General features: G+C 55.5%; 4 protein-coding genes across 4 annotated transcripts in view; 3 read left to right on the top strand and 1 right to left on the bottom strand.

The window, feature by feature from the left end:
- The window catches only part of VOLCADRAFT_94073 (uncharacterized protein), a gene marked incomplete at both ends in the record, with an annotated part of 4970 nt that extends 1101 nt beyond the window's left edge, over positions 1-3869 (bottom strand). The window contains 9 exons of the mRNA XM_002953316.1: positions 185-258; positions 794-949; positions 1057-1404; positions 1688-1835; positions 2444-2450; positions 2628-2681; positions 3304-3350; positions 3642-3683; positions 3780-3869. Coding sequence (XP_002953362.1) covers positions 185-258; positions 794-949; positions 1057-1404; positions 1688-1835; positions 2444-2450; positions 2628-2681; positions 3304-3350; positions 3642-3683; positions 3780-3869 — 966 coding nt within the window. The remainder of the gene's footprint in view (positions 1-184; positions 259-793; positions 950-1056; positions 1405-1687; positions 1836-2443; positions 2451-2627; positions 2682-3303; positions 3351-3641; positions 3684-3779) is intronic.
- A 382-nt stretch (positions 3870-4251) lies between these two features.
- Positions 4252-7252, top strand: VOLCADRAFT_94074 (uncharacterized protein; the record flags this gene model as incomplete). Its single annotated transcript, XM_002953235.1, has 6 exons — positions 4252-4341; positions 4557-4609; positions 5260-5447; positions 5717-5805; positions 6159-6342; positions 7188-7252. 6 exons carry the CDS (start codon positions 4252-4254, stop codon positions 7250-7252), a joined length of 669 nt encoding a protein of 222 aa, XP_002953281.1.
- Positions 7253-10395: 3143 nt separating this feature from the next.
- VOLCADRAFT_94075 (uncharacterized protein) lies at positions 10396-12966 on the top strand (the record flags this gene model as incomplete). Its single annotated transcript, XM_002953236.1, has 3 exons — positions 10396-10488; positions 10875-11064; positions 12671-12966. The coding sequence occupies 3 exons, from the start codon at positions 10396-10398 to the stop codon at positions 12964-12966; spliced, it is 579 nt and encodes a 192-aa protein (XP_002953282.1).
- A 986-nt stretch (positions 12967-13952) lies between these two features.
- VOLCADRAFT_105881 (uncharacterized protein) lies at positions 13953-16223 on the top strand (the record flags this gene model as incomplete). Its single annotated transcript, XM_002953237.1, has 3 exons — positions 13953-14399; positions 15170-15339; positions 15849-16223. 3 exons carry the CDS (start codon positions 13953-13955, stop codon positions 16093-16095), a joined length of 864 nt encoding a protein of 287 aa, XP_002953283.1. The 3' UTR covers positions 16096-16223.
- Between the last annotated feature and the right edge of the window lie 7606 nt (positions 16224-23829).

Below are 23829 nucleotides of genomic sequence, written 5' to 3' on the forward strand. Positions count from 1 at the left end.
GGGGGAGTTTGTGGGGGGACATCATATTTTCATATCTAAGAAGTAACGGGTCGAACAGCCGACGCCGTGTGTGGGGTCGGAGTTAAGGGGACACGGATGCGGCTAACGTACAACAACTGGCGCGGTACCGGGTAATTGAGGTGTGTGTAAGTTTGCCGTACACTCAAATGCGCCGGATGCGTACCTCGGGGCGGTTCTTGGCGAGGCAGGTGCGCAGGAAGCTCTCGTTGTACGGCGCTGACGTCAGACTGACGCCGGCTGCGGGGTTCAAGTGTCCGCGATAGGCTCGGGTCGGGTTACGTCCGGGATGAGATGATGCGTGTGTGTGTATGTATGTGTGTGTGTGCACACACGCGTGCATGTGTGTGTGCGTACGTAGGTGTGTATGGGGAAGTTGGGGTTGGGGTGGGGGAGGGGCAGGCACGTGCGACATTCGGCAAAACGCGAAACGCCTCCTCGGTCTCAAAACGGAAAACGAGCCCCCCCTCCCCCTTCCCCTCCCCCCCCCGCGGCGAGCCACTTCCGAGGGGAAAAAACACCGAGAGGGAGGGAAAGGGCTGATTGGGGCTCTTAGGTAGCACATTCTGGTGGGAAGCAGGGACGGAGGAAAGCACGTGTAGAGGGATGATGATGTGGACAGCTAAACTCCCCCCCGCACCGCTAGTGGCGAGAGTGACCCATTGCGATACACAACCCCACTCCCACATCCAAACCAAGTGCTCACTCTCAGGACCCCCACCAACTCCCCACCCCCCCGCCCCGCCCAATATGAACTGGCGGCCGCGCCACTCACTCGCGTGAAACGTGGAGGGGCCCCCCGGTAGCGACAGCCCGGGTACGGCAGTGGCGGCCGCGGCCGACGCGGTGGCGGCGGCTGGCGCCGTCTTGGGCGCCGGTGGCGGCGGCGGCGCCTTGGGCGTGGAGGACTTGGGCGTCGATTTAGAGCCCCCTGCGTTTGTATTGTGTGTGGGGGGTTGGGGGGAAAGGGGGCCGCTGGTGAAGCTTAACCACCCTGTAACAACATACATACATACATACATACAAGAGCACACCTACCCGTCTTCGACGCGGTCCCCGCCTTGGCGCCTCCCCCCCCCGCCAGCCCCGCCGGCTCAGCCCCGGGCTCCAGCCACCGGAAGTTCTGGGGTGCAAAGTCCGCGATGCACTCCCAGGACTCGCGGCGTAGCGGCGGGCCCCACTGAATGAGGTGCCTGCCCGTACTGGTGTTGTACGACATTACCGTACCCGTCACCCACGGCGGCGACAGGTCGGGGTACAGCCGCTGTAGCTTGCGGCCCACGAGGGAGGAGCCGGTCGCGCCGGGGGCCGACGGACCGGATGCGCCGCCGCCAGTCGTACCCGCCGCCGCCGGCGCGGCGGCGGCGCTGTTTGGCGTTGCAGCAGCTGATCAGGAAGCCGGGGGAAGGGGGGAAACCGGTTTCGAGCCATGGGTAGGCGTAGCGCGTAGCGCAACGCTGGCATTGTTCCCTTCCGTCAAAAAAGCAAATCTATTCTCCTGACAAAGCGGAAGGTGCTGGTGGCGGCGACGATGGCGACGAACCGAATGGTTTTCAAACGGGGGGAAATGTCGTACGGATATACGGTAGTTGCATTAATTGTACGGGAGATTAATATACAGCTTGGGGGCCAACAAGCGGAGACGGCAAGACGGAAACGGACAGCTCACTCTTTTTGGCAGCTGCCGCCTTTGGCTGCGAGGAGGAGTACGGCGCCGCGTCGAAGCCTCCACCTCCGCCAGTGGCTGGCGTTGCAGCGGCGGCGGCGGCGCCCGCTGTCGGCGGCGGCATCCCGCCGAACGGCGTTCCCCCCCTGCACTCCAAGGGGGGAACCCGAAGCCCCCGGGATGGTGGCGGGAAAATCAGATGCACACTCATACACACACGTAGAGGTGCCGTGCGATCCCACATTACCCCACTCCACATCATGCCCCGCGTGTGAGCCCCCTCCCCTTCCCAAACCCTCTTCCTGCTACCCCCCAACCCCGCCCCCACCCACCGCCACGTAACAACAGACATCACTTGCAATCTGCGGCCTCGCAATGTGGTGCAGGTGATTCTAGTCAGGTGATTCTAGTCAGGTGATTCTAGTCAAAGTACAGCATTCCAAATCTTCCCCACCCATTTCCCCTTGAAAACACCCCTACTGGTTACACAGCGGCACACCAACGCCGCCGCAGCTGCAGCGGCTCCCACAAAGACAGCAGTTGCGGATGCTGATGCCGTCCCCACGTGACGGGGGCCCCCCAAAAGGAAAATACACACATTTCCAATTTTCCCCCCTCAACCGTCACCATCACCACCCACCACCACCATCACCACCACACGACACTCACCCCACCCCACCCCAGGGGACCCGGTCTCCCCCCCTCCAAAGCATTCATCTTCACGCTTCCCTCCCTCCCTCCCTCCCTCCCGCCACACACCTCCCACCTCCACATACGGGAGAAGGGAGAGCCCCGGGGAACACGGGGCCGCCGTTACCCGCCAAAGCAGGCTCCCGGTCTCCCCCCCTCCCAGCTAATCACCCCTAGGTCCCCCGTCGGCCATCAACATCCCCGCAATTCACCGTAGTTCAACCCTTAAGGACACCCCACCCCCCAGCCCCACCTGGAGGACGGCAGCAGCAGTGGCCGGATACCCCCCGGGGGAAGCTCGCCGCGCCTGGAAAAGGGAGGGGGGAGGCAGCGGGAGGGAGGGGAGTCACGAAAGGACTGGGGCCCAGGTGGCGCAGACGTGGGAGCAACGGCGCGTACGTGTGCGCATGTATGTATGTAGGTATGTATGTATTTATCAGCGCATGCCAGACGCTAACTGTCTCCATTACCGCCAGGCTCTACTCTGGGCTGAACAGCCTAGCAGCCCAAGTGTGATTATGCCCCGATCGAAGAGGTGGTGGCCGTGCCGGAGGGGGAGGGCGGCCCCGGGGACATCTGGCTCACTAGGGCTTCTAAAGCCTCACTCTAACCCCCCTCCCGCATACCCTCATACGAGGCCGACCCCCCTTTGTGTGTGTGTGTGTTGTCTTGTGTGTGTGTGTTGTGTGTGGGGGGGGGTTGTGGGGTGTGTGTGTGGGTGTGGGGGAATGCAGCAGAGTCAGAGAGGCACAGCACCTGTACTCCCGAACCTGCTGAGTCGGCGGGGAGGGGTAACATGGAATCTAAGACCGATGAGAGCGCCCCTTGGCAAACTCTCTTTCCCTTTCCCTAGGGAGGGACATCAACAATTACAGGTAGATGCAATAGGACGCGGGGGAACTGACGCACATGTTTGACCCACATCGCACCTGAGCGCGGCAATCCTTGGGTCTTGATCTATTTGCGCACGTATTGTCTGGACGGGTTGGGGGAGGGTGGCAGGGCGGGAAGTGTGGCCGGAGGACAAGCAGCAGCAGAGCCGCAACGAGTCGGGAGTTGCGGGATCGTGTGAGGCGAGATTTGTGATTTTGTGCAAAGTCTTGAGGATTGGGAAAGGTTGTGCAGCTGCAAACTTATGAAGGTAGTACGCACAAACACGAGAGAAGGACGCCGGGGGAAAGAGGGGGCCCTGGAAACCAAAAGCGCGGGAGACCTGAACCCGGGGTCTTTCCTGTTCTTTCCAGGGAAAATTGGTCCGGGCTCTTACCCTGTCCTCCTCCTCGGTGACGCCAAGAAGGTCACGAGCGTCCTCCAGCAGAACATCAGTTTCCTGGCGCGAGGATTCCTCAGGTAGTCTGCAAAGAGGCGCTTTTGTCTAGCCATCGCGCTTCCCTCAACTGCTTACCGGTGAGTACAGCTTATCTTTGCTCTGCGCCGCAAATGCTATGCACAAGGCGTGATATGCATCTTTTCCAAGCTGCGCTATCGGGTCCATCCGCGCTCCGCGGACGCCGCCTTCAAATTACCGCTAACGTTCGCTGTGTCTAGAAGCTCAGCTTGAGCAACCTATCATTTTCAAAGAGTCGGTATGACTCATGAAGCGCTTGCATAAAACATGCTGACTAGCGCAAAAGGAAGCCTTGTCAAAGCGCGGAAAAGAAGTTACACCAACGTGCAAGAGGTTACTTGGTAAGCTGTGGGAACGTCGCGTGATGCAGTTCCTATGCATTAACGGAAAGGAGGAGTTACAGAAAGGACTTAAACGCGAAAGTAAAACTTTGACTGCATCGGAGTACGGCGATGGAAGCAGAAGCATGATAGAGGTAATCGGGGTATGAGTAAACAGCCATTAATCTCTTCACGAATAGCTTCCTACAATGTATGTGCACAAATTACTTAGGTGCCCAAATCATGGGCTTGCTTTTGGGAGCTTTGCATTCCCAGTCCTGTCACGGACATCAATCGTGGTGAGCAGGATTGCATGGGAGAACTGCCTTGTCCTTCTTTGGATGGATAGAAATTAGCTGTCGATCTTGCTGGGCCACGATAGGCTGACCTTGCCACCGCCATTGCTTGCTAAGGCGTCAGGGGAATACTGCTATGCAACATGTGATTGAAAGGAAGGTTACAGCGCCTAAGATCTCGGCCAAATCCGCTTGGCGGTGTCCATGGCGCACTGCAGACCCACGCAAAACGGAAAGGCGTCGGCAAGGGGCTCCGGGAGCTGCAGCAGCTGTAAGTGGGCGAAGCGCTGGGTGCAGGCTTCATAAACCGGCATGTGTAACCTCCTGCGCGACAAACAATGAATCTGTTGTTGCATGCCATCTCCTCACCTTTTTGTCAGTCCATGGCTCCCCACGCCGCACAAGCATTCGCATTTCTTGGCCGATGTCCTGTTTTCCCACAGTCGATGCTCTTTCTCTCTTTCCCCCCCCCCCCCTCTCTCTCTCTCTCTCTCTCTCTCTCTCTCTCTCTTCCTTCCTTCCTCTCCCAAGCCAGCCAGCCAACCTTCACCACCCCAGCCTGCTTCGGGTCATCCAACCCTGCCGCTCATTCTCCTCCCAACACTATAACCCCTGGGCTCTCAATCCGCCTCCTCAAGGTTCCGCCCTAAGTCGGTAGCTTCCACTTCCTATCCGTTGCTCCCAGGACCCTAAAAGCCGTTCATGTCGGGGAATTCGTTTGCTCCATGTCCCTTCATCAAAACCCTTGTCCCCCTCACACCTACGGCCGCTTATCCGCAGAAAGGAGAGCTCTGCGTCGGCGGCGGTCACTGCACCCTCGCCTCCATCCCCCGCTCCAGCTACCCCCCTCTCTGGCCCCGTGCCATCACCTCCGCCAGCATCGACCGCAACGCCCTCCTCCTCTTCCCTGCCGCAATCCAGCGCTTCGCCGTTGAGTGCCAACACCACTAGCACCACAAGCAGTAGCAGCATCGTGAGCAACAACAGCACCACTAGCAGCAGTAGCAGTGGACCATTTGATAGTCTCCTGGTTCGGATTTTAGCGTCTGTGGCAGCGATTATGGCGGTGATTAGCGTTTTCTACAGCATCGTGTTTTACGGCGCATCAAGTGAGGAACTAAACTGAGGGTCGGGGAAGCTGTGAAATGCTGCAAAGTGTTGATACGTTTTTTTTTAGTTTAACCTTCCTCTCCGCCCCCACACGATAACCGCCTCGCCATCAAACCACACGCCCTCTGCGCTTTCCAACCTTCCCCCCGTTTCCCCCATCCCCGTTCGTGGTTCGTGTGTCCCTCCATCCCCCTATCCCGGGCTCGGCTCATGTTGATTCCCCTAAACCCACGCACTTCCTCCGGCGGCTGCGATGCTCCGAAACCAGATGCCGTGTACTTTTTTAAGGACCAGCTGGCGGTCATTACGAAGAAGGACTTTGTGCCGTACTCGGAGAGACGCCGGTTGGAGCAGGTTGTGGGCTTCTGGTGCTGGGGGTGATGGGAAGTCTATGATGAGGATGATTATGGTGCTATAATCACAAAAGATGCGACTGCCACGTCCAGGGACCGGGATAGGGGTTGGCTAGCGGTGTGGAGGGGCGGGCGATGAAGGGCGGACAGGGGAGACGGAGGTCTGGCTTATTCGGATGGTCCAGTCGATATGGCCCCATGTTTGGTTGAGGAGGGAGGGCAGGGCAAGGGCAGGCAGGGCAAGGCTCCCAAGCCTCTCGCACGTCTTACCCCCGACCCCACCACCACCGCAACATGTGTAATTCCGTGTGTCCCTGTCTGTCCGTCCGTCTAACAGTAAACTTGTGTGTACGGCAGGAGGTATTGGCTAAGCTGGAGGCGGAACAAGCTGAGCGGTTGAAGGCGCGGGAAGCAGGCGGTGAGGCGGCGGTGGTGGCGGGAGAGGAGGGAGCTCCGGAACCATCGAGGGACAGCATCACCGCCACCACGGCAGCAGCAGCAGGTGGAGGAGTGACAGGGGCAGCTGCCGGGGTGGAGGAAGGTACGTACGGTACTCGTCTGTATGTATGTACGCGTGTTGGAAGGAGATAGAGGGTGGGGGAAGATGGGCGGGGTCGGGGCGGAAAGGGTGTGTGTGCGTGTTTATGTGTGCGGCGCACTTTTTGGCGGTGACGTGGAGCGACGTGGTCCGATCGGCCGCGGTCATTTGGGGGTGAATGGATGCGGGGGATGGTCCGGGATGGGTGAGGGGAGCGCAGGTCTTGATGCGGTATGTATGTATGTATGTATGACTTAGATTACACTGTGGGCCGCAAGAGCCGGGGGCCGAAGCCGAAACATAACGCAAGGGTCGGGAACACATAGCGCAAGTCGGTTAGTCTTGTGTGCTCTCGACCCCGACTCAGATGTATGTATGTGAACGGGAGCGGCGGACGCGGAGGCGGAAGCTACACAAAACAGATTCTGGTCCTGGGCGGCTGAGGTGTGGCGGTTTATGTGTTGGTGGTGGAGGGGGTGGGGTTAGTGAACTGCTCCTCTCCCCCCGAACTGCCCGCCCGCCCGGGAGCCACACACCAGCTCCTGTGTATTGTACTGTGTATTATATTGCATTGTACTGCGCCGCGCAGAAGGCTGCCATCCTTCCGCCCCCATATAAACCGAGCAAACCCTGACCCCCGCCCACACCCGTGATCTACCACCGGCACTGGTACTGCACATGCCACCCCAACCCACTGCCACGAAGCACCAATTCACCGCTCAACCCATCCCCCTCCGTATGCCCTATCCTGTCACCATGTGTGCCATCGCCATCATCTCCATGTCCTCCTCTCATCCACCCTTTTCTCCTCATCCATCCTTCCTTCCTCCTCCGCCTCGTCCATGCAGATGCCAGCAGCTCGGCCGAGCTGCTCAACCTGCTTCCGAGCAGCAGCGGCAGCCGGAGGAAATGAAGGCGGGGGGGGAGGAAGAGAGCGAGAGAGGCGCGCACGAGGGATAGGGATAGGGAACGTGGTGGTGGAGAGCGAGGAGGGGAAATGCGGGGCAGTCAAGCAGTGCTTGGCTGGATTGTGAGATTGTTCGGCTACGCTCTACAATTTCGCGACTCGCCGCATTCGCTCGTTCCCTGCTTTGCATAGCGCTTTAGAGAAGGATTCCTGGACGCCTCGCACTGTGCATTAACTTTTGCTTCATGTGACAGATAGCTCTTTCGTATCTCGAAAGCGTTGGAGCATACATGCACTCGTAATTATGAATTTGGTTAGGATATCAGCCTTTTACCATTTGAGGCCCACCCTAAGTTTATTCACATTCAGTTTATAGCAGCAACCGTACAGAACAGCCACCCGCTATCTACGACGGAAGGCGTCGGTACGAAAAACAGTAAAAGCTGTACATGCGTTGTAGCAAAACTGTGGCCGAGCGTCGTCATAACAATCGCATAGCGTTTGACGAACGTCGTCAAAGTTCGATTTGGTTTATCTTTGCGTTGTGATCCACACCAGTAATAAGATCTTTGCAACACGAGAAAAAATCCACCCAGACACTGCTCACGCGACCTTTGGTCGTGTAGGGTCGATAATGGTGTAACCTCGACTACCCAATTTACGTGAGTCACACATGCGAACTGAAACACCCAAATCAAATATGTCGGGTCCTATGGAATCCTTCATTCGTTATTGATCGTATGCACGACGCCGACAGCAAGGCGTCTCCGGTTCTTGAAATGACGGGCAGCGTGGCCTGGCGTGGCGATTGCTAAGCCCGCAGGCTCAAGCCATGCACAGCCTCTTACCCTGATAGGTTTTACACGCAAAATACTTCAAAATACCAGAACGCTTATTTAGGTGTTCCTTTGGCCGTCGGACATGCGTAGGCCACTACTGGACGTAGATCGACAGCGGGCACCCCTCCCCCTTCGCTACGTCCCGCGAAAGGTGGGCGGAGCTATGGACGGCGGTGCTTCCCCTCGGGATCTTAGGAGGCGTGAAAAGCGCCCTAATAACGGCGTGATTTGCGGAAACCTCAAAAAGCGAGAGGAATCCTTTTAGAAAGAGTCAACCCCCTGGTGAAACTTTTACGAGAGCGAAGCTCCTTACAAACGTTCGTCTGCTGGCGCCAAGCTTACATTGTATTACATCATACCGCCAGATCGTAATCCTGGCTTCGGCCCAAAAATGTCCCCGATGTTAGGCCATGGCGTTCTTCGCATCGCGTGTTCGCCATGGCCCTCCAACTCTTCAGCAGTTTCCGGAATTCTGTTCACTTCAAAGAGCGTTCTCATCGCAGTGGTGTCCGAGTATATGACTGGTCACATCAGATTATCACTATTACGTTTAAATCAGAAGCAGCAGCAGTAGTAGTACGCAAAGCCGTGCAGCTTTGCGTACTACTGCTGCTGCTTCTGATTTAAACGCGTTCTTCCTAGGTCTGGCGGTGAGAAGAAATCACCCACCGGGAGAAGCGCTGCTGTTCCACGCTGCTGTTCCTGTCATTTGATTGCCTGGTCGCTCCTGGTGGTTATTCCATACCCCGTCCTGGTCAATCCTATACTTTATAATCAAGGAAGATGCATTCGGAGGTCTCTTATCTCCAATGTGCCAGGAAGAGGCAGTAGTGCCTTTCCAGCCTGGCCCTTCATTCCAGATATCCTCGAGACTTAGCGCCTGCAGCTGACACTTTAGTGTGGAACTGTCAACAAACGGCCGGGGTCACGGAGGGAGGTTGTATGTGTATGCGTGTATGTGTGTTTTTATATGTATGTGTGTATATGTGTGTATGTGTGTGCGGTGTGTGTGCGGTTGTGTGTGCCATTGTGTGTGTGGCGTGCCTGAATGCCCTTTGTCGGCGTTGCGATTGCGTATGTATCTTTTCCTTAACCTTACACGGAGGACCCCCCCCCGGATGTATAGCTGGCGCGGCGAGCGAGCGAACATGAATGCTAGCGAGTGAACACGGATGCGAGCGAGCGAGCATGAGTGGGAACGAGCGAACACGAATGCGAGCGAGCGAGCTTATCATGTGCTGTTCTAGACTAGGATACGGTTATACATAGCAGTAATCACATTTGTGATTCGTACAGTGCCGTACCTTGCCAAACCTTCTCCCCGGCGTGATGAGCAGCAGTAGCGAATACGAGAGGACAAGGATTCCTAATACATACCTTCCTGCCCTTCGCTAGACCCGGCCACATGCGCTGATACCGACACTGTGCGAATCTGCACTGCGTGCTGCGCGGGAGCGGCCAACCGCGATTGACAGCATGCGCGCGTCTGTTTTGATTATGGCTTCCGAACCAGCGTTGGGGCCAAACCGAACCTACCTTGTTAATGGATGGTAAGGCCGTTGCTTAATGGATGGTAAGGCCGTTGCTGCATGGACGACGCTTGTCGGGTGCGCGGAGCTATTAGAAGAGCTGGCTGCTGGTCAGGTGTCAGTCGCGCGGACCAGATCCTGCAAGATAGGCCTTTCCAACCAGCCATGGATGTTTTGGAAACAGGATGCAAATTGACACTGTAATAGAAGTAACACAAGCGGTCCTTGGGCCCGTGCGCCCTGGCCTGGACGTAGCATAGGGCGTAGGTCGCTGGGACTGCAGCACGGGAGGAGTGACCAGTAAGCAGCTTGGCTTGGCAAGCCCTTGGCAAGGGTCCTGCCAAGCACACAATGTTCCTGGCTGGCTGTCAACACGCAACGCAGCAGGTCGCAACGCATTGCACCGGCAACCCGAAAAGCTGAACACAAAAATCTGTGCCTGCAAAACGGCTTCAATCTATTCGAGACATCTGCATCTCTCTTTGATACAGAAGCACTGGAAGACCATAGAACGGTCAAGAAAAATTGCTTATGAAACCAATAGTTTGAACTCGCTTGGTACGACAATTGCACAATACTGGAGTCCAAGGCAGGAACGGCTTTGTCCTGGAGCCATACTAAGGTGGGCACCGCGTCGACGTAAGCTACGCCGGGCGACATATTTGTTCTCCTTCGCAAGCTCTTTCGCAAGAGCATTTACTGTAAAAGCTGCTGAGTCTTGTCCACAAGCATTTGGGCTCGCGTTGATTGTTCGCGTTCTACGGAAAAGAGGGCAACAAGAATGTCCAGCATCGGACCTCTCGGGCCTCCGCCCACGGCCCCAATCGTCAATCCTATCTTGTGGGCCCCAGAGCTCCCGACGAACAGGCCGCAGGTGGGGTATGAGTTCCAGAAAACAAGTGTAGTAAATCAAGGGAGGCACAAATTACCAATTGTAATGTGACGCAAGCTGCTTTCACCCGCGAAGCTGTCTCGACGCAAATCAAACATAATTTTACAAGTACATTCTACATCGAGTTAGGCGGCAGACGTAGGCTGCACCTATCTTCGCAGTTGCAAAAGCAGCAACCTTTTTGCCAGCATACGCAGCGGGCGAATCGGGAATCAAAAACACATCCGTTGGGCTGTGAAAGTCCTTTTCACATTTCACAGACGTTCCCGAATGGCGGTGTTGCCCGTCCTGCCGCTCCTACTTAGCCCTAGCGCCTCACCCCGCCCCTTCTCCTGACTGCCGCCGCGGCGGCTGCGGCGCTGACCCAGATGCACGTGGAGACGGCGGCGGCGGTGGCGCCCGGCATCCGACGGCACCTGGTCGCCGCAGCGCCGCCGCCGCCGTGGGCGGCCGAGGGCGGGCCCCCGTCGGAGCGCCACGTGGTGACGCCGACGGAGCTTGAGGAGCGCGCAGCGGCAGTCCACGAGATGACCTTTCACAAGACGTCAGAGTTGTCAGGTGCGTGGGCGGCTCGTACATGCCGTACAGCACGTGGAACATGGGGTTTTGGAAAGGCGACGACAATTTTGTTGCGCTGCGGCTTGAAGTGGAATGCGTATGTTGCGTGGTGTGCGCATGTGTGTACTACTTGTGTATGTCTGTCTGTCTGCCTGTCTGTCTGTTTGCCTGCCTACATGTATGTATGTATGTGTGCATGCGTGTTCTAAAGCCTCCTCCAACTGGCCCCAGGGGTACATTTACGCGTATCCTTGTTAAGGGTGGGGGCAGAGGGGGGGCGGCAGGAGAGAGGCGGCATACATACAAGGCATAGAACTTAAGGGGTGCGAGCTGGGTGGGCGGCATCACCAGGATGATGAGCCCAAATAGAATTCAAAACAAGGCCAACGCAAACACTGGGGTCCTGGTGAAGCAGCTGCCCGCGTTCGCAAAGTATACAGATGTGGAAGGTGCCGAAGTACGTCGGTGAAACATAATGTGGCAGGACTGGAGAGAATAGTGCAGCAGTATATTGTGAGTGTAGTTGAAGCGTGTTACAAGGCGTTCGGCGCACGGGCGAATTTACGTGCATACCTTTCATCGTGGGCGCGTCCCGTTGCAAGCTAAGCAACGCGTATACATGACGTGTAGCATCAGTCCTCAGTTCACTTCTTGGAACGAACATCAGCATAGGTCCAAGCCCTCTCGCTTGGAGGGATATGCAAACAAACATCATGATAGGTAAACTCGCACGCTACCGAGCATTCAACCGAGCACGCTACGAGCAGTCCTTGTAAGGAGCAGCATACCACTCACGGCCGTATGCGCAGCAAAAAGCTGTTCCAAGCCATCAGCGGCGTCCGTGTCACCCACACGGCTGTGAACGACTTTTCTGATCTTATGCTTATTAATTAAGTTTGTGTATGTTATATTTTGTTTGCGCAAGTTTGTAATTTGACTTTGCTCTGAACAAGGTGCTGTATGTGTTGCGCTACCAAAAGCAGGCGCCCCTTTGCTTTCACAAAAGTGCCGCTTCGCCAAACGCTTCCTCTTCCCGCGGCCGTTTTATGAGCCCAGTCTTGCAAGCTACGTTGTATGCTTTCAGTTCTTTTTCGGCTCAGGCTTTCAGTTACGTCAAAACAGCCACCCATTCGTCCGGGCCTGGTTGCCGCGTGCGACTGTGGCCAACATGCCCTCCTGCGCAGCGCGCTGGCACACCGCGGCCTTTCGCCAAACAAATGACATACACTTGTACACGCGCATTTTGAGAATCGCACGCGCGCCTCCGCGCGGTAAAATTCGGGCCTGGCTTTTTGGGCGTCTTGTACGGAGGGTTTATTCGGCACAGTACGACCGGACACAATTGTGCGAGGGGCTGCTTAAACAGCCCCGTCGTTTTAATGTACGTAGTTTCCTTGTTTCGTCCTAGCAATTAATACAAACAGGACGAACTAACCGACCCTAAACTGATTTTCCATAGTAGCGCTGACTCATCCTTATCCTTATCCTGGGTGAAATCCTACGATATATTCAGCGTTTAGATGTGCGGTGCCGTGAAAAAGGCAAGCATCTACTACTGCATGAGCCCGCCTCTCATCCGCCTTGCTGCTGTCGTGGTACGGCACAGGTGCTCGGCTAGATCCACACGATCCAAAGGCGCCCTTCGGCGCCACCGCCAAGGACGACCAAGGGGAACCGCTGACGGAACGTGAGGGGCCCGAGGATGATCCGTACGGCTGCAGCACCGGCGTCACCGTCAGTGGCGGCGCCAACGGCGGTTGCGACGGCGGCGCCGCCGGTCCCGCCGCGGCGGCTGAGGAGGAGATTTTGTTGGGCGATGGCACGCTGGCTTCGGCAGAGGTGGCCATTGCGGTGCTGGCCAGGGGCGGGGACGACGGCGGCGGCAGGAGCAGCGCTGCTTGAAAATGAGGGTCAGGTCCAGAGGTACTCTAAGCAGCAGCAGTATGGGCAGTAGCGGCAGCAGCGGCGGCAGTAGCATATGGACAATAAGAAAGGTGGCTGGATGGGGGAAAAGGCGAAAAGCTGCCGCAGGCGGCTACAGCGAATTAGTCGACGCGGGGTCTGAAGTTGGAAGTATGAATGGTTGTCCTGTTATGTGTTGTAATTCTTTGCTTTATCGTTTTGCTGCATTTTGCTGCCTCGCTACGTTGTTTGAATGTTTTCTGGGGTCAGTGTTATCAGTTCTTTTTCCTACTGTATCATACCGTGTTATGTTGTTTAGTCTTAAAGTCGGCCTAATTGTATTTCAGTCAAATACAATAAAGAGTGGGTTGTCTGAGCATAATTTTGTTTACTAAAATTATGCTCAGACAGCCCTCCTCTTATTTTCATCATTAAAATAAAGATAATGAAAAAGAAATTCTAAGGACCGGGGTTGAGGGGTGTAGGAAGGGGACCTTGCGTCTTCGCAAGGTCCAAGTCCGCAAGTTCGCAAGTCCAACCTCCACGGGCGATATGTGGTTCATATACAGCTGCTGCATGGCTCAACGCGAAACATATGCTGGAATTCTATTTTCTCGTTTGCAACGAGGTCCTCACGAGACATCATCACGGTCTCTAAGGTAATCGAAGAAAAGCAACCTGTGCTTGCGATGCTGGAATAGATACATTGTAAAACACTGATACGAATCAAGGCCACTTGAAAAGCCCACTGACACAGGATCCACGTATGGCGAATCCGGTTAGTAGTCAACAAGCAGCTGCTTATTTCATAGTTATGTTTTCGTGCTGGTTAGAGCAGTGGAGCTGGTCTTGCCAGTACGCAGTACCATAAAGATCGGGACGAGCATGTTAGGCGACAACTGCAATAGGGCGCGCGCACAGTTATATACCGGATAAACGCTATCTATTACCAAACCTGTAACTCCTCCGAGAACTTACAATCAAGGATGGCGCAGTCTGAAGCCCCTCTGCTACAGGCCATTGAGGACCTGGACCAGCTGCCAGGCGTCGTTATTAAGGAAACAACGCAGGTTATAGATGCGGTCATGGCCTCCATCGGTGGTGCCTACGAGGCGGCCAACAAGTACAAGGTCAAAGCGTTGCCAGCGGACAAGCGCCTCGCGACGGTGCACAATGAGCCGGGCACCTGGTCTCCCTCCTCTAAGGAAGTGGATGCCTTACCGGAAGTGTATTATGTCGAGGAGTCTTCGTCCTGCTGTCTGCGTGTATGCCTTGCGCACTTCGGTGGCCTGAACCTTCGGGCTCTCCAGCTTCACTTTTATCAGGGCAATAAGGAGAAATACACGGTTCAGCGACCCTGCAAGCTCGGCGGGTGCTGCTGCTGCCCTCTGGAGATGAGCCTATTCGCCAAGGACGGCACACTGCAAGGGATGGTAAGAGCGCCAGAGTCCTATCGTTGGTGGTGGTGCTGCTGGTCGTGGGCGAAGAAATACATTCCTGTTTTGCAGCGTGACCCATTGGGTGACCACCCGTGATCCATTGGGTGACCACCCGAGCCTGGCGCAGGATGACCAACCCCTCTGGTTGTGGCCAGTTTCTGGAGTACTTTCTGCTGCCTTTTGGCTGAACTGATGTTTCATTGTGATGGTGATGGCCGTTGTGTGAGGGAGGAGCGGCTCTTTCCTCCTCCGAAACCGATATCACATCGCACGGGGCAATTAGGAAGCCGTCACATCGTAGCCAAGACATTCTCTCCTTAGACTTGCGCACACGGCGCTCGTTTCCCCCCTAGGCTGCGTGTTGCATATCTGAAATTCGGCACCGCAGCGCGCGAACTGCAAATTACAAGCCATAAATCAAAGCTTTCAGAATTTTTTTACAGGATCCTTATGAACGGGCTCGTTCTGGACGTTTCGATTACGGAAATCTGAACGTTTCCAATACGAATGTTGGGCAGGCGCCATCGGTGACGCTGCTTTGAATTTGTCGGGACAGTAGGCATCAGCAAATCCACCAAGCTTCTGACCAAGACCAAGCAGAGGCTAATGAACACGATTATTGCTATGATAACACCAAAAATGTTTTTCCAGGGATGTCGCCATCCCTCACATGTTCTCTTTGTCTTCTACCACTTGCAGCGTTAGTTGCTCGTTTCTTCTCCCCCCGCCTTCTTCCTTTCCCTCCTTCCTCGCGGTCCGCCTAGGTTGTTGAGGACTATGACGGCTACTGCTCCAAATATTGCGAGCAGTCCTGTTTGTGCACTTATCGACAGAAGGTATTGGTGGGTTCGTCCCGCAACAGTCTGGTCCACAAGTACTCGCTGGTCAGCCCCATGTGCTGCTGCGGACGGGTCAACAATTGCTGCGGAGCAACGTGGGTGAACGGGTGCATGGGGTCGAGGGAGGGGCCAGAGGGGAGGAAGGGTGTTTTATGTACTGTCAGTGGATACTGACAGACCGGGCGCTTGGGCATTCGTTTTGGGCTGTGGAGAGTGTTGCTGCTGCTGCTGCTGCTGTTGTTGTTTTAGTGGGCTTCTTATAGCTGCATGTATGATGTGGGTGGCGGGGTGCAGAGGGAAGCTCTGGAGGAGATTGCCGGAATTCATTCGGTGGGACTTGCGGGGAGAGACGGGGAGTTGCGCGATCGCATCCTCAAAACACAGCATCGAGACACGACACACTCCCCGGGCCCCTCTGCAAAGCCTCTTAAGGGAACATGGACCCCGCCCCTCCTCTTCCTCTTCCTCTTCCTCTAACCAACAACCCTTACCGCAACAAGCGCTCTCTCCCAAGCTCCCGCCACACAACCCCTCCCTCCCAACGATGCACAACCCCTCCCCCAACCCCTCCCGTCACCATCACTATTACCACCACCACCGCCAGGTGTTGCAAGCCGCAGCTGTTTATTGACATTGAGGAACCTGACGGCACACTGGCGGCTGTGGCGCATAAGACGTACGGCGGCGGTCGGGGTTGCACCGACTGCTGCCGCTGCGTCTTTGACTTTAGCAACTACGTATTACCCTTCCCGCCTAAGGCCACCCTTCAGGAGCGGGTGCTGCTGCTGACGGCCATGTTGAGCATTGAGTACGCGTACTTCAGCCGAAGGGGTGGAGAGAACAACGACTGAGATAGGGGACCCCGCGGAATGGTACCTTTGGGGGGAAGGGGAGGGGAGGTGAGGTGGTGGAGATGATCTAGGAGATTATCCTTATCCGAGGTGGGATGATGCGGGTGGTGCTTGGGTTCGGGGGGAGGATGAAGATGAGGAGGAGGGAGGAAGGATAAGAAATGTGCACCTGCTGGCTGGCGCATCATGTGCGTGTGACTGCTTGAGTGCGTGCGAGTACATGTGTGTATGTGAGCTTTGGAGGAGACGTTGGTGCTGTTAGCGCCTCAGCACAGACAGTGTGTGTGCGTGCGAACGTGTATATCTATGGGGCACGCTTTGTCTCGTGCTGGAATCGGTTTATGGTGCGGAAGGAAGGTGTTGTGAAGGGTGGGAAGGTGGCGGCGGTCGGTGCCGCTGCTGCGGTACCCTTTGCGACACAACCGTATGTTTTTTCTACCTGTACTTGGTTTGTTAGATGTTTGTGTATGCTGCGGAAAAGGGGGAGGGAGGAACACATGGATAAGGATTAACGATGGCGCGCATCGTGGTCGGTTGGCAACATGTTTGTTATTATTTTAAAAAATTCGGGGCTGTAGTTTTGGACGTCAGTCTTGCTGTTTGATCATATGTCGATGGTGTCATAGTGCAATCATTGTCATTATCACGATCATCAATTCAATCGTATTTATCACCTATTATTGACTGCTGAGGTTCCCTGAAGTGCTGCATTTAGGGCCTTCCCCGTTGGTTGATTGGTTTCAGTAAATTGGTGGTTGGATTTTTTTGAGTACTGAGATTTGATGTTCGGGAAGGGAAAGGAAGGCGGCGCCGTGGTGGTGATGTGCCACTTGTGGTGGTGATGGCAGCACGTTGTATACGTAATTGTGATTATTACGGCCTTCCAAGATCCTTGAACGTGATTCCTGTCATTTTCGGGAAGGAAAAGTGGTGTGCACGGCGATCAACACCTCCGTCTTCCATCAGGACGCGTTGTCAAAGTGTTTATAGGATGGCGCCCTGACGGCTGATTATGGCAACCCCGCAAAGGGGGATGCTTGTGACTGCGCGGGCGCCTGTGTGTTATTTGTTATCCATGGGGAACATACAAGTTTCTGCCTCTTTTCCTTTGAGGCCTTGTTTTTCTTTGAGACCTAACCTATGTCCCGTGCCAAGGGCCGACGGAGCAGCGTCCCCTTCGCACGAGACGGCTACTGCAGCGTACCGTCCCCGGGGCCAACTCGCCAAGGGGCCCTTGGCGAGTTGTGTACTGTGTGCGTGTCGTTCTGTACGCCTGCGGTATCAGAAGTCTCTTTAGCTCGTAAGGTATTGAATCCTAATTCTGTAGCTGGTGAGGTTGTGCTCGCATGCATGGGATTTACTTCTCTAAGCCCTGTCTTGTATGTGCTTCCGGCCTGTAAATTTAGTTTTTTTTTATTTGAGCGCCGCGGTCTAGTGGCGTGCTGATTCGAAACTTGACAGCGATCTGGTAAATTTCGGTATATTGTGTGCTTGTGAAACAATCTGTGCTTAGGGAGCACCGTTCTCGCCTGGATGCCTGCGATTTCACGGAAGCACCGAAGCCTGTTACTATCGCAGTCAAATGACATGGTAAAAAACCTTTAACCACATGTACATTTCTCGTTCTGGAGGTAACGAACTAGCGTTGCTCTATTTGGTAGCGTGGGGCATGTCGTCAGTTTGAATTTGCCAGTCGTACTTGCAGAACAGGCGCCCAGGCGTTTCTCTTCCGAAGCCAATTTCCTCAGCACGTAGCCATAATTAATAAAAGTATGAAGTAAAGCGCTCTTGCCGCGATGATACTTGGTTGAACCTTTGCTAGTTGTCGCCTTCAACCTGGACCATGGTAGGTCTACCGTATTGTGCTTGACGCGCCGAAGACATATAGCAGCCTGCGCGGGTAGGCGTCAAATGTGCGACTGGCTCCTTGCGCGGGGCTGCCCCTGAAATTTACATGCTATACTCCTACCGCAGCCGCCCGCGGACACATTAAAATTATGCTCTAGCTGCGTGCCATCCTCACGTTACTGTTCTCCCGCGCCTGAGACGTCCTGACGGCCGCCGTGCAGCACTGCGACCTTCCCACGCTACAGCTATGACTGCGCAAGCTGGAACTTGACGGCGACGGCGGCAGCACCGCCGCCGCCGCCGCCGTCAGTTTTCACCAGCAGCAGCTTTCCTACCTCCTCCTGCTCCTCCCCCATCCAGCGACTCTGCACAACGGCCACGCGGCGGGGGCCGCCTGCCGTCGGGCAACGGTGCACCGTAAGGATGCGGGGGAGCGGCTGTGTTGGCTTTGTGAGGCGGGCTCCCTCCTTAATGATGATACCGGCGAGGCGCTGGGCTGTACGGGCAACTTGACGGCACTGCAGCAGTTGTTGGCGGGGGCGGCGCCCGTACGGTTATTTCCAGCTGTCGAGGTGGCGGCATGGGCACGATAGTCAAGGTGCTGATACCGAGCTGACGCTGGCGGCGGCGGTGGCGGCAGTGGAAGCGTAATCCTGTAGCACGTCGCCAAGACGGCAGCGCAGGATGGTCATTTGGCGGTTGTGGCGTGGGCTGGCGACGGCGGCAGCGGTGGTGTTGGCGGCTGGCGGTGTTGGAGAAGGCTTGCTGGCGGCGGCGGCGGCGCCGCTACTGGAGATGCTGCGCGCGGCGACGACGGCGGCGGCATCAAATAGTGGATCAACACCTCCAACCGCGAACCCCAGTAGCTAAATCCCTGTGCACCTATCGTAAATGGCAGGAATGTATGGATGCTATTGTCGCTCTTTTAGCTGATATCCCGGCGAATTGGAGACAGGCGGCTAGTCTTTTGTTGCCTCTGAGTGTAGAATCTAGGGAAGCGATGGTGCCCTCCATTGAGTCGGTTACCCAAACCCTGGTGTCGAGGCTTGGTTGGAGATGGGGTGTAGGGCCTCCAATCAGATTTCAAGATTTATCCGTTAAATTAGCGACTAATATGCAACTTTCACCATTTTCGATGGCTCGCCGTGTGGCCCACACCCTCTTCATCAAAGAGGCGACGGGCTCTTCTGAGGTATTGGATGAAGCTATTCTTATTTTGCAACGGACATTCCATCGTTTATGGTCTCATTTACGATGGGAAAATGAACAAAAAGAGGTTTGGTGGTGTCTCACGGTTGATGGGGTGCCTATGTTAGGAAGTTCCCATCTTAGGATGTTTTGGCCAACAGTATGTATTGTATTGTATTGTGGTTACAGTATTTCCGCCGCCGACGCGGCGGGTGCCCTCACGAGCCGTGAGGCTCCAGAGCACGCTGTTGACGCTCATCAAAAACCTCAGTAAGGAAAGTAGCGATTTTCCTCGGATTGGTATTAAGAAATACCTTGCGCATATCAGTATCTTCAACGTTAATCAGAAACCTATTACGCAACTCAGTATACGCCTCACACTCCATGAGCACATGATATTCATCCTCAACCTTACCCGACGTACAAACCTGACACGTACGGCACTCTCTCGGCCTATGGTGTCCTTTGTTGACCTCCAAAGGCCAACAACAAAGACGGAATTTGGCAACTATACGCAACTGGTTGACCGGCAAATAAACACGCAAATAGCCTGTGGGATCGGAGCCCTCTCTTGCTGGTGAAGGGGAGCCCATCCAGTTATGATACCTGCAAAGCGAAACCCCTTTACCTTGGAACACACGCGGATCACCCCCTTGGCTGAACTGATCCCAGTCACTTAAAAGGAACGCAGATAACCTCTCCAGAACCTCACCCACTCGAATCAACTGAGACGAATATACATCTACCTTCTGAGAAACGGAGTCACACGCCGGCCACTCATGGCCCAACCAACGCAAAATGATGAGCACTTTAGACGACCAGCAATCCACTTTGAGATCAGACAGAAGAGCCAGACGGAGATCATCTACTAACACGTCATGATAGACCGACCCACGGGACTTGACTATCTTATTCCAGAAACACAACGCAAGGCGTAACCAAAAGTACTGCAAAGGCAACTGAGACAGCTCCCTGTACAACAGCTTGTAAGGTACCTGCTTGAGCCCAGCACAACGTAAACAGAAGTCACGCTGGACCTGGACCATACCATCTTCCAAAGCCAAATCAAAATATGACTTACCAGCGGGTAAAACACCTTTCCTACCGCAGGACGGAGACAATCCTATCAGGACCCCAGACCTCAGCACCATAACAGAGAACCGAACGGACCTGGGTGTCGAACGCTTGAAGCCGAACGGCAGGAGCCCACACCCTGTTCTCATCCAACCGATTACTAAGACCGAACATAGCCCGTCGCCCTGCTTCCAAAAGTTCGTTGACACAACTCGCAAACGGGGACGCAGGGCCCCAATAGAGACCCAAGTACCTAACGCGACCACACCAGTTAATAGGACTAGGAACAAGTAAACTACCAACCATGGGTGGGTGCCAAAGCGACCCATCAGTACGGAGAGGAAGCATGAGCCTCACCCCCTCAAACGCCCTCTTAACGACATCAACGGAAGCAGCCACAACAAGGGCCTCACATTTCCGAACGTTGCAGCGCATACCAAAAGCAGCACAGAACTCAATAAGCAGCTTAAGCGAGAACTGGAGGCGTGCCAACGAGGTCGCGAACAAAGTAAGGTCGTCTGCATAGAACAACAGAGGCAACCGACGATCATTAATGACAGGACATTCGTGTGCACGTGTGTTGAACCATTCGTCCATACCATCCCTCGCTTCAAGGTAGTCGGCAATAACCTCAATGAAGAACCCGAACAAATTGGGACTCATGGGACACCCCTGCTTCACGCCCTGCAGAGAGGCAAAGATGGACCCTAGGCGACCGTTAACCTTGACCCGTTGGAGAACACGTTCGTAGCTGGCTTTAAGGGCCGTCAACATGGGTCCATGCACACCCCTCTCCTCAAGACGCTGCCACAGGCTTGCCCGGNGCACTCTATCAAAGGCTTTCTCAAAATCCACCTGACACGCATACAGGGCCTGATTGCTGCCGGGCCGCTCATAACGACTTTTAAGATGACGAACAACGAACAACTGATGAACTGTACTGCGCTTTTGACGGGACCCAGCCTGAAAACGGCACCGGACACCATCTTTATCCCCGAAAGCTGCCAGCCGCCTGTCGAGAACCGTGGCATAGCATTTGGCAATGGCGCATCCCACAGCTAGACCCCTGTAGTTGTCCCTTGACCCTGGGGTCGCCCTTTCTTAAATAACGAACTGAGAAACGCCACGCCAAAATTGTTCAAGGCACATCCCCCTTAATCCCAAAATGTTCTGGGAAAAAGTTCCTCGAATCCCAGGGGCAATAACATTGACAGACACCCTGTCCTCGTCACCTCNACGAGGGATTCGCTTGGCATACTTGTAGCACTCGGCCCGAACCATACCCAGACCCGGGGAACGCNCATTAGACAGGGACGACAAAGCCGCCTCAACCTCTTCAAGAGTGAACGGACCATTCATAGTGTCGGCCATAGACCGTCTAGCATGCACCGGTTCGGAATCACGCCACGCCGCCCCGACTTGGGAGCCCGCACCGAGATTGATACAGTTGAGAATGGCACAGACACGGGCCTCCTGCACCTCATCGAAGGAGGCTGAGGCATTATAAAGGCGATCGAAGTAGTCCGTCCACTCCGACACGTCTTCCACATTGCATCTGGACGCTGGCTTACCGTTCAGACGTTGCCATAGGGTCTTCGCATCCCGTTTGCATGTAGCTATGAATAACTCCAAGGCTCGCAGCCGGTGATCCCGTCGCGCGTTACGCTTAGCACGATTAAACTGACGACGTAGCTCTTGAAAACTCGTATGCCCCATAGCCGGGGCAGCACACCCCCACTTCATCACATCAGACCGATACTGCAACATGGCCTGCTTAGCCGCAGCACACTCATCATTCCACCACGCCGCCTTGCCGTTAGAAACCGGCCCGGGCCTGAAGGCATCACCGAAGCAACCCAGCAAAATCCGTTCGATAGTGTCAACCGCCTGGGTGACACCAATCTGGCCAGCACGCAGGGAATCCGCAACCGCCCGGACACCAACCACAGGGGGGGCCTCCGGGTTGTAGAACATGTCTGTGTACCTGTGCGCCTCAGAGACAAGAAACGTCGGCTTGGGTTTACGCATGGGTGGCCGGTCCGGCCTCCAAACCGACGCGAGGTGAAGGGACACGGGGTTATGATCACTCAAGCGGCGTTCTTCACGGTAAAAAGATTGCTGTGGCAGGACACGGAAGGAACGCACGCACGGGTACAAAGAAGGGGACGCAAGCACAAGGTCAATCATGCTGCCTCCCCCCCGGCTGGACTCGTATGTGAGCCTGCCCTCAGTGTCACCCGGTGCCCGCCCATTGAGAATGACAACCTCTGAAACCCGGCACAACTCGAGCAGTTTACGTCCAAACGCATTATGCTCCTGATCTAGCACATCGTGGTCCTGGGCAATGCGGAGGAAAGATGGGTCGGTGAGCTTAGCTACCGACAAACCCCACACGTTCCAAAGCAAGACCCTGATGTCTTTAGCCTCACGACTCATAGCACTCTAGGTGGCGCTCCCCTCGCCAGCACCCTCTGTGGTCACGCGTCCATCGCTTGTGCCCGCCGCAGCCCCGTTCCTGGCCGGGGGCTGGGGCGGGGGGGGGCGGAACGTCGGACACGTCGTACTTGGAGACCATGTAGTACATGCCGTCGGTGCGCTGGTACTCGATGTACGGGCCCAGCCACTTGGGTTTGCGGCCCTCGTCACGCAGCCGCAGGAACTGCGCGTTCCGAGCCTGCTTGAGCTGACGACCTGCCGGGGTGAGGTCATCCCGGAAGGTGATGCCGATGGCCTTAAGGGCCTGGCTGTGTCGGAAAAGCATACCACGGACACGGGGGGTGACGCCGATGGTGATGTTGTATGTTGGGNCCGCCTGGTTGGGTCGTGGCTTCTCAGTGCGTACTTCGACGCTGAGGAAGGAGGCCTGGAGGCTTCCTCCACTGGCATCGGAGACGACTTGGGTGATGGCTTCCGCTGCTTGCTTAGCGGTCGCGAGAGCCGGGACGCCAAACGCGATCAGGGAGCCGGAATCGTAGTAGGCAGATTTGCCGGTCAAGTTCCTACGCTGTTTAGACCCGGTGCGGTCGGTCGCAAACGTAGGGGCCCCCGCGAGCTGAGACTGCACAGTTTCGATGATGAACTGCGCGGCCCGAACTTCGAACTGCTTCATTTCGGTCTCCACCTTTTTGGTAATTATTTCCGGAATATTCTTTTCCAGCGAGTCAACACGAGCAGCCAGCGCATCTGTCTTGCTATGCAAGGAGTCGAAGGACGCCTTGGTCTGTGTAGCATGGGTCTGAAGCAGCTTGTAAATCTCATCTAAAGATGGTTCTTTCTGAGTGGATCGCGTCATGGAGTCGCCTGCTGCCGCCTCCTCAAGGGCAGCGGCCGAAGGCGTAGGGTACTCCTTGCCGGACCTCAGAACCCGCTTAGACGGGCTTTGTGGGCTAATGCCAGCTGTTCTACAGATTCTGGATCGCTGGCAAAGCCAATGCGAGGGGCTTAGCTGTGATGTTGCCAGGGTGGTGTGGTAGGCGTGAACTATTGTAAACTATTGTAAACTATTGTAAACTATGTGGTTGTGGAGGTTATCCAGTAGGTTCAGTGGGAGGTGTATCCCCTCGCTGTCATCACTTCTGGGCCTGTCCGGTGGCACAGGCAGTAGCAGATCAACTTACTCTTTCA

Source organism: Volvox carteri, assembly GCF_000143455.1.
Source record: "Volvox carteri f. nagariensis unplaced genomic scaffold VOLCAscaffold_35, whole genome shotgun sequence".
NCBI classification, from domain to species: Eukaryota; Viridiplantae; Chlorophyta; class Chlorophyceae; order Chlamydomonadales; family Volvocaceae; genus Volvox; species Volvox carteri.